The sequence below is a fragment of the Tetrapisispora phaffii genome, chromosome 1, assembly GCF_000236905.1.
Source record: "Tetrapisispora phaffii CBS 4417 chromosome 1, complete genome".
Classification (NCBI taxonomy): Eukaryota; Fungi; Ascomycota; class Saccharomycetes; order Saccharomycetales; family Saccharomycetaceae; genus Tetrapisispora; species Tetrapisispora phaffii.
Window position 1 is genome coordinate 356,368 of NC_016520.1, and position 11,291 is coordinate 367,658.

General features: G+C 32.2%; 6 protein-coding genes across 6 annotated transcripts; 2 read left to right on the top strand and 4 right to left on the bottom strand.

Annotated features, from left to right (window-relative positions):
• Nucleotides 1–403: 403 nt before the first annotated feature.
• Nucleotides 404–3,085, bottom strand: TPHA0A01760 (SLC26/SulP family anion transporter; the record flags this gene model as incomplete). Its single annotated transcript, XM_003683645.1, has 1 exon — nt 404–3,085. One exon carries the CDS (start codon nt 3,083–3,085, stop codon nt 404–406), a length of 2,682 nt encoding a protein of 893 aa, XP_003683693.1.
• A 768-nt stretch (nt 3,086–3,853) lies between these two features.
• On the bottom strand, nt 3,854–4,168 carry MRX14 (mitochondrial 54S ribosomal protein bL34m; the record flags this gene model as incomplete). Its single annotated transcript, XM_003683646.1, has 1 exon — nt 3,854–4,168. One exon carries the CDS (start codon nt 4,166–4,168, stop codon nt 3,854–3,856), a length of 315 nt encoding a protein of 104 aa, XP_003683694.1.
• Nucleotides 4,169–4,649: 481 nt separating this feature from the next.
• On the top strand, nt 4,650–5,708 carry PDS1 (securin; the record flags this gene model as incomplete). The annotated part of the gene is made up of 1 exon (XM_003683647.1): nt 4,650–5,708. One exon carries the CDS (start codon nt 4,650–4,652, stop codon nt 5,706–5,708), a length of 1,059 nt encoding a protein of 352 aa, XP_003683695.1.
• Nucleotides 5,709–5,841: 133 nt separating this feature from the next.
• On the bottom strand, nt 5,842–7,161 carry XDJ1 (Xdj1p; the record flags this gene model as incomplete). Its single annotated transcript, XM_003683648.1, has 1 exon — nt 5,842–7,161. One exon carries the CDS (start codon nt 7,159–7,161, stop codon nt 5,842–5,844), a length of 1,320 nt encoding a protein of 439 aa, XP_003683696.1.
• Nucleotides 7,162–7,894: 733 nt separating this feature from the next.
• Nucleotides 7,895–9,391, top strand: TPHA0A01800 (uncharacterized protein; the record flags this gene model as incomplete). The annotated part of the gene is made up of 1 exon (XM_003683649.1): nt 7,895–9,391. One exon carries the CDS (start codon nt 7,895–7,897, stop codon nt 9,389–9,391), a length of 1,497 nt encoding a protein of 498 aa, XP_003683697.1.
• A 223-nt stretch (nt 9,392–9,614) lies between these two features.
• On the bottom strand, nt 9,615–10,988 carry TPHA0A01810 (uncharacterized protein; the record flags this gene model as incomplete). Its single annotated transcript, XM_003683650.1, has 1 exon — nt 9,615–10,988. One exon carries the CDS (start codon nt 10,986–10,988, stop codon nt 9,615–9,617), a length of 1,374 nt encoding a protein of 457 aa, XP_003683698.1.
• Between the last annotated feature and the right edge of the window lie 303 nt (nt 10,989–11,291).

Genomic DNA, 11,291 nt, shown 5'->3' on the forward strand with positions numbered 1-11,291 from the left:
CATAAAGAAAATAGTTATGCATATAAGAGACAAAGCTTTTATTACTGTTTAAGGAAAATTAATGGCAGCACAGATGTGCTTGTCTACATATCAACTTTTAGAATGAAGTTCAGATTATTATGTTTTTTTTAGAAAGGATATAACGATAATAAGAAGTTTCTTGTTGCCTCGGTGGATGGACAGTTCAAGAGACATTTTTTTATTCATGTAAATGTATAGAGAGATAACATATCTTGCAGAATAACGACGGAAGAAGTAATGAACATTGTGATGAATGTTATTAAATTTTATTAATTTTATGTAACCATTGAAATAGCTGGATATTTGATTGCATTGAATATAAAGGAATATATGATTATAATGATAGTAGATAAAACACTCTTGTTTTTATATTTTTTAGTTACTAAAGTTCCCAATTGGAAAAATCTGGGATATCAATATGGAAAAACGGATAATTGGTACCTGTCACTGTTTGTATATGGTATATATAAGATCCATCCGGTTGTAGATATTTTTCATTTATTTGGTTTTCTAAACCATCTTCTTGGTTATTAATTTTAGAAACGTGGTAACTTTGATGTCCTATAATTATGGACTTGTCACTGTAATTATCATTTACGGTTCCGAACCCCATTTCGATTAAACTTTTCTTTACCCAAGCAGATATAATACCTGAGAAATGATATTCAATTTGTTTATTACTATATCTATTTACTGCTTTCCTTAAATCGTTTAAACTTTGAATTGCGGTGGCATCAGTTTGAACAACTTGAGAAAAGTCAAAACAAATTATTTTCAATTCTGGTTTGTTATCAGTATTATTCGCTTTGCTATTACTTTCAATGGCTTCGTTTCCATCCTTATCTTCATCTCCTCCAATATCAGTCTTTTTTTTAAATTTATTAAAAAGATTCTTCAGACTTTTTGGGCATTCCCATTCACCTACATCATTCCAAGGTCTATCTTGCTTCCTTTTATAAACATTAGAGATACCTTTTCTTGTGTTTTTTTTAACTTCATCATATATTATATCATAATGTCTGGAACAATTTAAATATGTAAAACTATCGCCAAATCTGTAAACTATTATACCTGGTGGAGGTGGAGTTATTTTAATTAAGGGATTGACTTCTCTGTGGTAGTCATTTTTCATTGGAACCCATCTAACATAATAACTTAAGTTTGTGGTTTTGGAGTTGCTACTCATTTCATAAGACTTGAATTCAGAATATTCTTTTTCTGAAGATTTCGGATTCTCATTCTGGTCCAACCTGTTTTTAACTGAATCATCTTTGGTGTTCTCTTCACCAAGAACTGATGAGGAATCATCTAATAAAATAGTATAATCATTGGTTGATAATGTTGGGTTTAAGACTTCTGCTATTTTAATGTAGCCTAAAAATGAGCCAACTGGGAACATATTTTTAAATATTAATTGTGCACAGGAAAAACAGATAGCAAAGTAAATGCCGTATTCAATTGAAGAAAATACTGTAATAAAAACTGTGGTAATAAAACAAACAAAGTCTAGTGGGTTCATTTTATAAAAGTTAAGAGTTGTTTTATATGATGCCAACAAATCTGAAACCGCATGTATGATAACCGCAGATAATGTAGCCTTCGGAATATAATAAAATGCACCCGTAAGACAATATAATGCAAGCAAAACACAAGCTCCTGAGAACAATCCTGATAAAGGTGTCTTTACATCACATTTAGCTTTCAATGCTGACCTTGAGAAGGAGCCCGTCGCTGGATATGCCATGAAAAAAGTACCGATTAAATTTGTGACGCCGATAGCAATTAATTCTTGATCTGGAACAATTTTATAATCGTTTACTCTTCCAAAAGATTTTGAAATTGCAATGTGTTCTAAAAGTAAAATAATAATTGATGAAGGCAAATCTGGCGCCAATTTTTCAAATAATCCACCAGGAACTTTAAAGACAGCAACTTCTTTTAAACCTTTTGGAACAGTACCTAAAATCGATATAGGCACACTTGTGCTTGATTTACCTCTAGTGATTGCCCACGAAATAGCAGTAAACACAATTATTACGACACCGTTTCTCATAGCATTTGAATAAAAAAAATAGTTACCCAAATATTTTATGATTTTTCTTTGTCTTTCTGTTAAATTTCTTCTATTTGATAATTTATTCAAATATTGTGGACCTAATGATGAAAAGAACCATTTACACAAATACAAAATGGAAAGCGGGATTAATCCAAACACAGCATCCAATTTCGTATCAGGTAGATGTTTTAAAGTATTAATAACGACTTCATAAGTACTTGCTCTTGTATTGACCTTTTTATTATAACCCATTAAAGCCGGTACCTGACCGCATATAATATTGAAGGCTGATCCTGTCATAAAACCTGCGACAGCATTTAAAGAAATAAATTCTATCAAGAAACCCAATCTAAGAAACCCAATTCCTGTCGAAATAATACCACACAATAATGCCAATGCAGTGGCTATAATCGGAGCTGTGTAGATAGTTTGTTCATCTGCAGTCAATCCTGAAGTGACACGTTCAATGACTTTTGCTGTCTGTAATGACATGACTGCTACTGGGCCGATACAAACATCCTTAGAAGTGGCAAAGAAAGAGTATATAAACGCACCGATGAATGAAGAATATAGTCCGTATTGGGGGGCTAAAGTGGCGATCTGTGCATATGACATTGATTGTGGCACTAGGACACAACCAACAGTGATTCCTGCAATCAAATCTTGAATTAACCAATCCAAATTATAATGTGGTAGCCATTTAAGCAATGGAAACAACGACGTTAAATATTGAACAATTTCACCAATGGAAAAGTAATCATTTATTTTTTCGTAATAGAAGTCCTTGATTGTGACAGGTTTCTCATTATACATTGGAATTGATAAAGAAGAATTGACATCTAGTCTGCCGGAATAATTATCGCATTGGAATGTAACCTCTTCAATATCAACCTTTGAGTACAAATCTCTGGCTTCAACTCTATCATGAGTGTCGTCCCCTCTCTTACCATGATCATATTCCAGTTCAAAACGTTCTAAATCAATACTACCGTTGATACTTGCGGTCATCTTAAATTTAGTGTATTATGTATATATTTGTATATCTAATACACATATATTTACTTATACAAACCATATAATATAAACAAGGGACCTCCATGGCAATATATGCTGTTCTTATATACAACAGAAAAAAAAGACAGACACATTGGCAAAAACATTTCTTAAGAGACTAAATTACAACAAGTGCAACCACAACCACAGTTAAATATATCACGTCCTCATAATTAAACCACATTTTTTGTATCAATACTTTGGAAAGTGTGTGACAGCCACTCTTGCATCAGAGCATACAACATAATCATGGTGACTATTTCAAGGTAAAATTGCAGTTGCAGTTGCCGTTCCTTTACGTTATTAAGCAACTCACACATGCCACAATCAATATATCCACCTCCTCCATCGTAGCCATACACACCTGAAACTCTGTTTATATCCAACTTGTAAGAGCTTTAATTTTGAGCACCACAGTGAATAAGAAAGTGAGATAACCGGTGTGACACTTTGTAAAACAATTGCACGTGAGCAACCAGTCAACCTAGTTAGTCACAGGCTGCCTCACTGGTGCCAACTAGATATATCATGCTGTTACAACCCAATATCTTGTTACTACCAAGGCTATAGGTATGTCTTACATATACATATATGTATGTATATATATTTGGTATGTACATGAGTTAATATATACATATAGATATATCTATGTCTTTATTTACTTTTATATTTATATCTGGCGATGGCGGGAGACGTTGAGATACATGTTTGGAAGACAGACCTCTAATGCGTTAGGTACCATCTACCTTTAGCTTTTCTTCTCTCTAATATCTTATTTCCTTGTTTACTTCTGGCTCTGGCTAAGAAGCCTATTCTTCTCTTCCTCTTTAAAGTACTTGGTTGATATGTGTTACCTCTCGATTTCCATCTTCTTTGTAATCCTAGGTCTAGGTTCAATCCAAGAATAGAAGCAAGTCCAGTTCTACTCCCAATTGCATTTCCGCCAAGTATGCTGTTTTTAATGCTATCAACTAGCGTATTATTCGGGATGACCCTGCCGGTCATCAGTTGATTGAAACTTCTAGTTAAAAATGACATATATGGTGACTGGTCCAGGTACGTTTTCTATTATTGTGCTATTGCACTTCTCTGTTCCACAGGTATTTCCTCAAATGCACGGCAAACACTTTGCTCAAATTACTTAATCCATTAACAGAATATACTTGAAAGGTTGATTATATCTATATCTTTGTAGTTGTATCCTAAAATATGTTTCAGTTGTTAACATTTTACCATTCACCAATATAATCCACATGGATCGTGCGGGTAATTACACGTCTTTAATAAATTTTTTAAAATCCACAAAAACAACAATAACAACAATATAGATGTAAAAGTAAATTAAAAGAGGAAATGCAAGACACAGATCAGGATAATTGAATTATCAACTTCATTTATATTTAACTGTGAAAAGTTCTTCCATTGAGAATATACTCTAACAACTTACAAAATAGAGCAAGCGAAGTTAGCGTAAGGTTCATTTTCTTTTTGACTCATTTTACAGCTGCAACAAAGCACAATGCCAAATAGAGACACCCTCAATGTTAATTCTGATAAGGAAAATGATATAGCTTATAAGAACAATGATCCGCTATTTGTGAAGGATGCTATTTCGAATAGGACTGTTCCGCAGACACCAATGGATAAATTATTGAAGCGAACTCATTCAAAGACATTGAGCACTGCTGTGTTTAAGGACGCACAACAATCGAAAGAAAATAATAATAATAACATAAAACTAAATAGGTTACCTTTGGCTTCAAAAGATAATAATAATAGCCGTAGATCAAATAGTTTCATACTGCAGAATAATAAATTGGTCCTAAATAAACAACTCTCTCTTCTCAATAATAATCAAACTAGTAATAAATTAAGAAAGTATGGCAGCATACTAGGTGTAAATAATAACGGTAATAATACAAACAAAACTTTGAACCCTGTTAAAAGTTTAATCTTGAAGGATATTCCTGACAATGGAAATGAGAATGACGACGACGACGACGACGACGACGACAATATAATAACTTTGAATTTAAAGAATGCACTACAATCGAAAAAGGAACCATTACTAAACCAATTGAAGAATGCTAAAAAAAATAGTTATTCTGATAGTGAAGAAGAGGAGATAGGGTTGTTTGGAAAAGGTAATGGTTTGCAGAAACTTATTAGTCAGTCAATGAATCATAAAACTAAAATAGAAGCAGAAATTATACCGGAAATAGAAACGAAATCAGCTGCATACCCAGACCTTTCATATAGTCCAGAAGGTTATATACCGTTTAATAACGAAGACATCAAAAAACTAAACACATTTAAGTCACCATATTCTAATTTAAATGTTAATGATAGTTTATTAGCAGATCATAATAATAATAATAATTCTGGGCTCCTCGAATTAGAAAACGTGGGGAGCTCCGATGATGATGATGATAACAATCTATTAAATATTAGTAATATTCAAGATGGGAGAGGCTCGAGACAGACAAACGACAATGAAACATTCATTGATTTCGAAATACAGCCATCGTATAACGATGGTCTGGATGCAAATGAACTTGAAAATTTATTAGATATATAAAAGTTAACACCTTATATAATATTTACATCAATTTATGGACTAATTTAAATTCAAACCCTTTATAAAATATGTTTATGTTTGTTTTATAAATGCATAAATATACAGTTGTTCATAGACCAGACATGTATTATTCTTACTGTTGGGAACATTCCGGCATCTCTGTGAAATTTGCGCTGTCTCCATTGTGTCCATATTCAGCACCATTATTATGTGATGTATCTATAATGTCGGGAAGATCCTTGACAAAATCATAGTTTGAGATATCTTCACTATTCATAGTAATATTGAATATATCATCCTTTGGCATGTCACCTAAAATATCAGCCTTTGCATCACTGATAGCAGGTAGTAAATTTCTTATCTTTATTATATCATTCATTTCAGAGTTCCAATTATCTGCAGGAAATTCGATATTAAATTTTATGTACAAGTCACCACTACGTGTGGCATTTTTATTTAATGGCCAACCTTCCCCTTCTACTTTTAAAATATCTCCAAATCTAATTACTTTACCAACAGGAATCGATAACCTCAGAAGCCTGCCATCTAATGTTTTCACAATAGGTTTTTCTTTAAATCCTGTTATGGCATCAGCTAATGATATAGTCAATTCTGTTATTAAATCTTTATCCCCATATCTCTTCAATGCAGTTTGTTCATCATCAATTTCCTCTAAAACAAAGATTAAATCTCCTGTTTTGAATTTACCCAATTCTTGATCCGCTTTATTATCAATAATAATTGTGTCTTTATCAGATGATCCTCTAGGTATATTGACAGTAATACTCTCAGATATTTCTATAATACCTTTGCCATTACACTTCAGACAAAAATTCTTACTGGAAGCAGGTTTTTTATAATATCTACCTTTACCGTCACAGTTCTTACAAACCAAATTTTGTTTTGTGAAAAATCCTGGTGCAATCTGTTGCCTAACCTGCTTATAACCGGCACCATCGCATGTTTTACACTCCGTTAATGGTGGTACGTATTGCTTACCATTCTTCCTAGATCTCCAGCCCAAACCAACACATTTCTCACAGATGACATTTCTTTTTATATCATATCGAATAATCTTACCGTTATACAAATCCTTTATTGTTACCTTTAAAGGAATAGAAATATCTTTTGACGTTTGATTGCCAAAGGCGGTGTTTATCCCATCTCCATAATCTGAACCTTGATTGGCATCTCTAAAGTTCTTTTGTAAGTCATATTGTTTTCTTTTCTCTTCATCACTTAGAATCTCATATGCAGATATGATCTCTTTAAACTTCAACTCATATTCTAATTTTACATCATCTTCATCTCCATCAGTAGTTTGAACTTTATCAGGATGATATTTCAAAGCCAGTTTCCTGTATTGTTTTTTCAATTCATCTTGAGTAATAGTTTCATCTACCTCTAAAATTGCATATAAATCTTTTGTGCTAGGATCATTCTCATTCGACATGTTATATTATGATGATCAAAATCAACGATCTAAAGGAGAATATACTTCTACCAGTAATATATGCTTAATAACAATTAACCAACGTAATAAAATTACTAATATTCTCTTCCAATATGAAGAAAAAAAAACAGGTATTCGCAACTTAATTATAACGTCCCCTACCATCATCACATTAAAACAATTGAGGTGTATTGTCACTAGTAATAGTTTATTAACTTTTAATACTATTTCACTTCTTTCTACTGTATATATTTCTCATAATATCAAATTAGCAACGTTAAGCTTTTCAGTTATTTCAAATTGACTAATTGATTTTGATACTTTTAACCTCTAACCCTTACTTTAAAAGCTTTGATTTTTTTTGCTATGTCCATCACAAATACATAATCTTTAACAATGAGCAAATTTAAATAATTCATGAAGTAAAAGTTATTAACATTTTTGGAGAGATGAAGTCAATGACCATTTTGATTTTCGATTCTTTATATATACTTAATAACCGGTGATTGATAACCATTGGCACCGTAAACTGGAATATAGAAATTTTACAAACTAATTCAACATTTGTGGAGTAATTTAATTCAGTGATTTAAGGTTACTAAGGGATGTGCAAATATATACATATATAAGACACCTTTAATTCATAATAAAATTGTTGAGTCTGCTAAAATAAATAACACTATAGCTGATTTATCAAACGACAAAAGACATACTGTCTTCGTAAATTTATGCAATGGAGAGTGAACATTTTACAGATTTTACACCTGTCGCTAAGGTGACATTAAAAGATTTAAATTCAAAGATAATAAAGACCCAATATGCCGTCAGAGGGCCTATACCAGCAAGAGCAGAAGAGCTAAAGTTACAATTAGAAAAAGATCCAAAATCTTTACCATTTAATAAGATAATAAATGCTAATATAGGCAACCCTCAACAACTGGGACAAAAACCCTTGAGTTTTATCAGAAAAGTATTATCAATACTTCAATATCCTGATATTCTAGAAGATGAATCCAAACTACAAACTCTGATTGAATTACGAGTTTATCAAAAAGATGTAGTACGCAGAGCTAGAAAATTACTGGGGGAAATTGGAGGATCTGTAGGTGCATATTCTTTATCACAAGGTGTACCTGGAATCCAACAAACCGTCGCGGATTATATTACTAAAAGAGATAGCGGTGAGGTAGCTTATCCAGAGGATATTTTTCTTACAACTGGTGCATCATCTGCTGTTTCATTTATCTTACCGATGTTTTGCAATGGTCCAACAACTGGTGTTTTAATACCAATTCCTCAATATCCGTTATATACTGCAACTATAACATTAGTTGGTGCAACTGCTATATCATACTACTTAAACGAAGAGGACAATTGGTCTGTGAATACCGTTGAGATGGAAAATACAATACAGGAATCGATAAAATCAGGGATCAAACCTACTACTATTGTGATAATTAATCCAGGTAATCCAACTGGTTCAATTTTGACTGAAAAGGATATTGCAAATATTATAAGAATTTCAGCTAAATATGGCTTGCTTATAATCGCAGATGAGGTTTATCAGGAAAATGTATTTTCTGGAAACGAATTTCATTCTGTTAAGAAAGTACTACGGAAACTACAAAGAAAATACCTGGGATTCTATGAAACTGTCCAACTAGCATCACTACATTCAACTTCTAAAGGTTTAATTGGTGAATGTGGCCAAAGAGGTGGATATATGGAATTAATTGGATTAACTGATGATGTTAGATTGGAAGTAGTAAAATTAATGTCAATATCCATTTGTTCTGTAGTAACAGGACAGGCACTAATCGATATGGTTGTGTCCCCTCCAAGACCAGGCGATGAGTCTTATGAAATGGATCAGTTAGAAAGAAATAATATTAAAAATGATTTGATTTCTAGATCACAAAAATTGCATCAACTTTTTATATCATTGGAAGGTGTCGAATGTTTACGACCACAAGGTGCTATGTATCTTTTTCCCAAATTCATCTTCCCGCAAAAATTCATTGATATAGCTCAAAAACTTCATACAGAAGCTGATACTTTGTATTGCAAAGAATTACTAGAACATACTGGTATTTGTACAGTTCCTGGCTCGGGTTTCGGTCAAAAACCAAACACTTATCATTTGAGAACAACTTTCTTAGTCCCTGGTGATAGTTGGATCGATTTATGGAGGAAGTTTCACACTGAATTTTGTGAAAGGTACCGCTCATAAACTGATATTCGCTATAATTTGTTATATAAAATTTGTAATGGTGTAATGATATTTCATATATTTTAAAATAGAAAATGAATTAGAATGAAACAAAAAATAAATGGTATTTTTAATTGAATGTTAGTTCATCATAAATTAATTTTTCTATAATATAAATGCATATATGGTAACTAAATTATAGAACTGAGTACATTTGACTGTAGCCCGCATGCTTCTACTTCTTTTATAGCAGCACACCTGACTCAGCCTCAGTGAAAGTATCATTATAATCCAGGATGGTATCATCTCTATTAGGACCTTCTGCCAAGTAATTATCCTCTTGATTATCTTCATAATTATCATCAGAGTCTTCAGAGGAATTGACTACTGATTCAGAAAGCTTTTTAGGTGTTTCCTTTTCAACTAAGTTATCAAAAGAAAACTCATCCTCAGAATATATGAAATGAGAGCCTTCGTCAATGTTAATGAAATTTTCAGAGGGCAATCTACCTATGATCATCTTCGACCTCTCTTCATATTTTTTTAAAAAGTCTGTCATACCTGAAAATAACCCATAATTCTTATTAGGGGGACGTATGTCAAATTTTGAATTACTCTGTCTATCAGCAAGCCATTTAAGACACATAAACCAACTTTTCAAACATTCTGTCTTATGAGAATTTAATATTCTCGTTACGTAAGGATTCTTTGAGTATGCTTTTTGCATATTTCTAGTGCCTAGACCTATGGAGATGTTATATTCCCGAGCCAAATAGCAGCATAACTCAAAGATATCGTTTAGAGATAGAGTAAAGGAGGAAATAAATACTGGTTTCACAGGGAGAGCTACTATGAATTCTGTGACTTTACTTATAATTGTTCGCAGCTTCAGATTTTTTAGTGGGAAACTCCACATAAATTTAGTATGGAAGTCAGTTATTGTTAAAATATGAGTATATCTCTTCTGGATTTTCTTAGCCCCAAAGGGAGCAACAACATCCAGAATTAATCTTTCATAAAATAAAATATCAGGGGAATTAGAAAGCTGTGGTTCCTTTTTCCTTCGGATATTTTTTTTATTTGAATTACATATTGAACAATATTCAATCGATGTCTTTATGAACGGATCCGATAGATTAGCAAAACACTTCGATAGAGTCCTATATATAGCCCCTCTGGTTAAATGATCATTCAATAAATGTGTCGTCATTACCATTCGGAATCGATGGGCTGGATCAATTACTATTTTATTTTGTTTACTCCTGTCATGTACCATCAATTTTGAATCTCTATAATATCTATGTTTTAATGGAATCAATCTTGTAATCGCATTCTTTTCATCTAAATTTAAAGCAACTGCAACATTTTTTCTTGTAAGATCATCATTTTTCACCAAGTCATATAGTTCCTTGGATAAATAATTAGTTTTCGAATTAGCAACAGCGATTTCACCTTTTTGTAAAAGCTGTTTATCTAATAGTGGTGTAATCAATGAATCATATTTCTGACCAATTCTTGGTATTATGTATTTAATATTTGCTAAAACATGTTCAGGATCTTTAAATTCATTTCTATCCTTTTCTGGGTTTGGTTCAGAGGCTTGCTTTTCATCTTGCATTGCCCTATTTTTTATATTAATCTCCAACGATCTCACTTACATTCGAAAAGTATAATAACACCTAGCCGTGTAATAAATCTGACTACATCAAATACTTTATAAGTTAAGTCATATATAGGATAGCCAATTTAATATTCTATTTAACTTTGTTAAACTTGATCTCATCTTAAATTGAAAAATGAAATCAGACAATTAGGCACATCGCTCATTTTTCAGTATAACACTTTAAACATAAAAACGTATATTGATAATGTTGGTAGATATATGATCCGATCAAGATTTCTCTATAAATTAAAGGTTAAC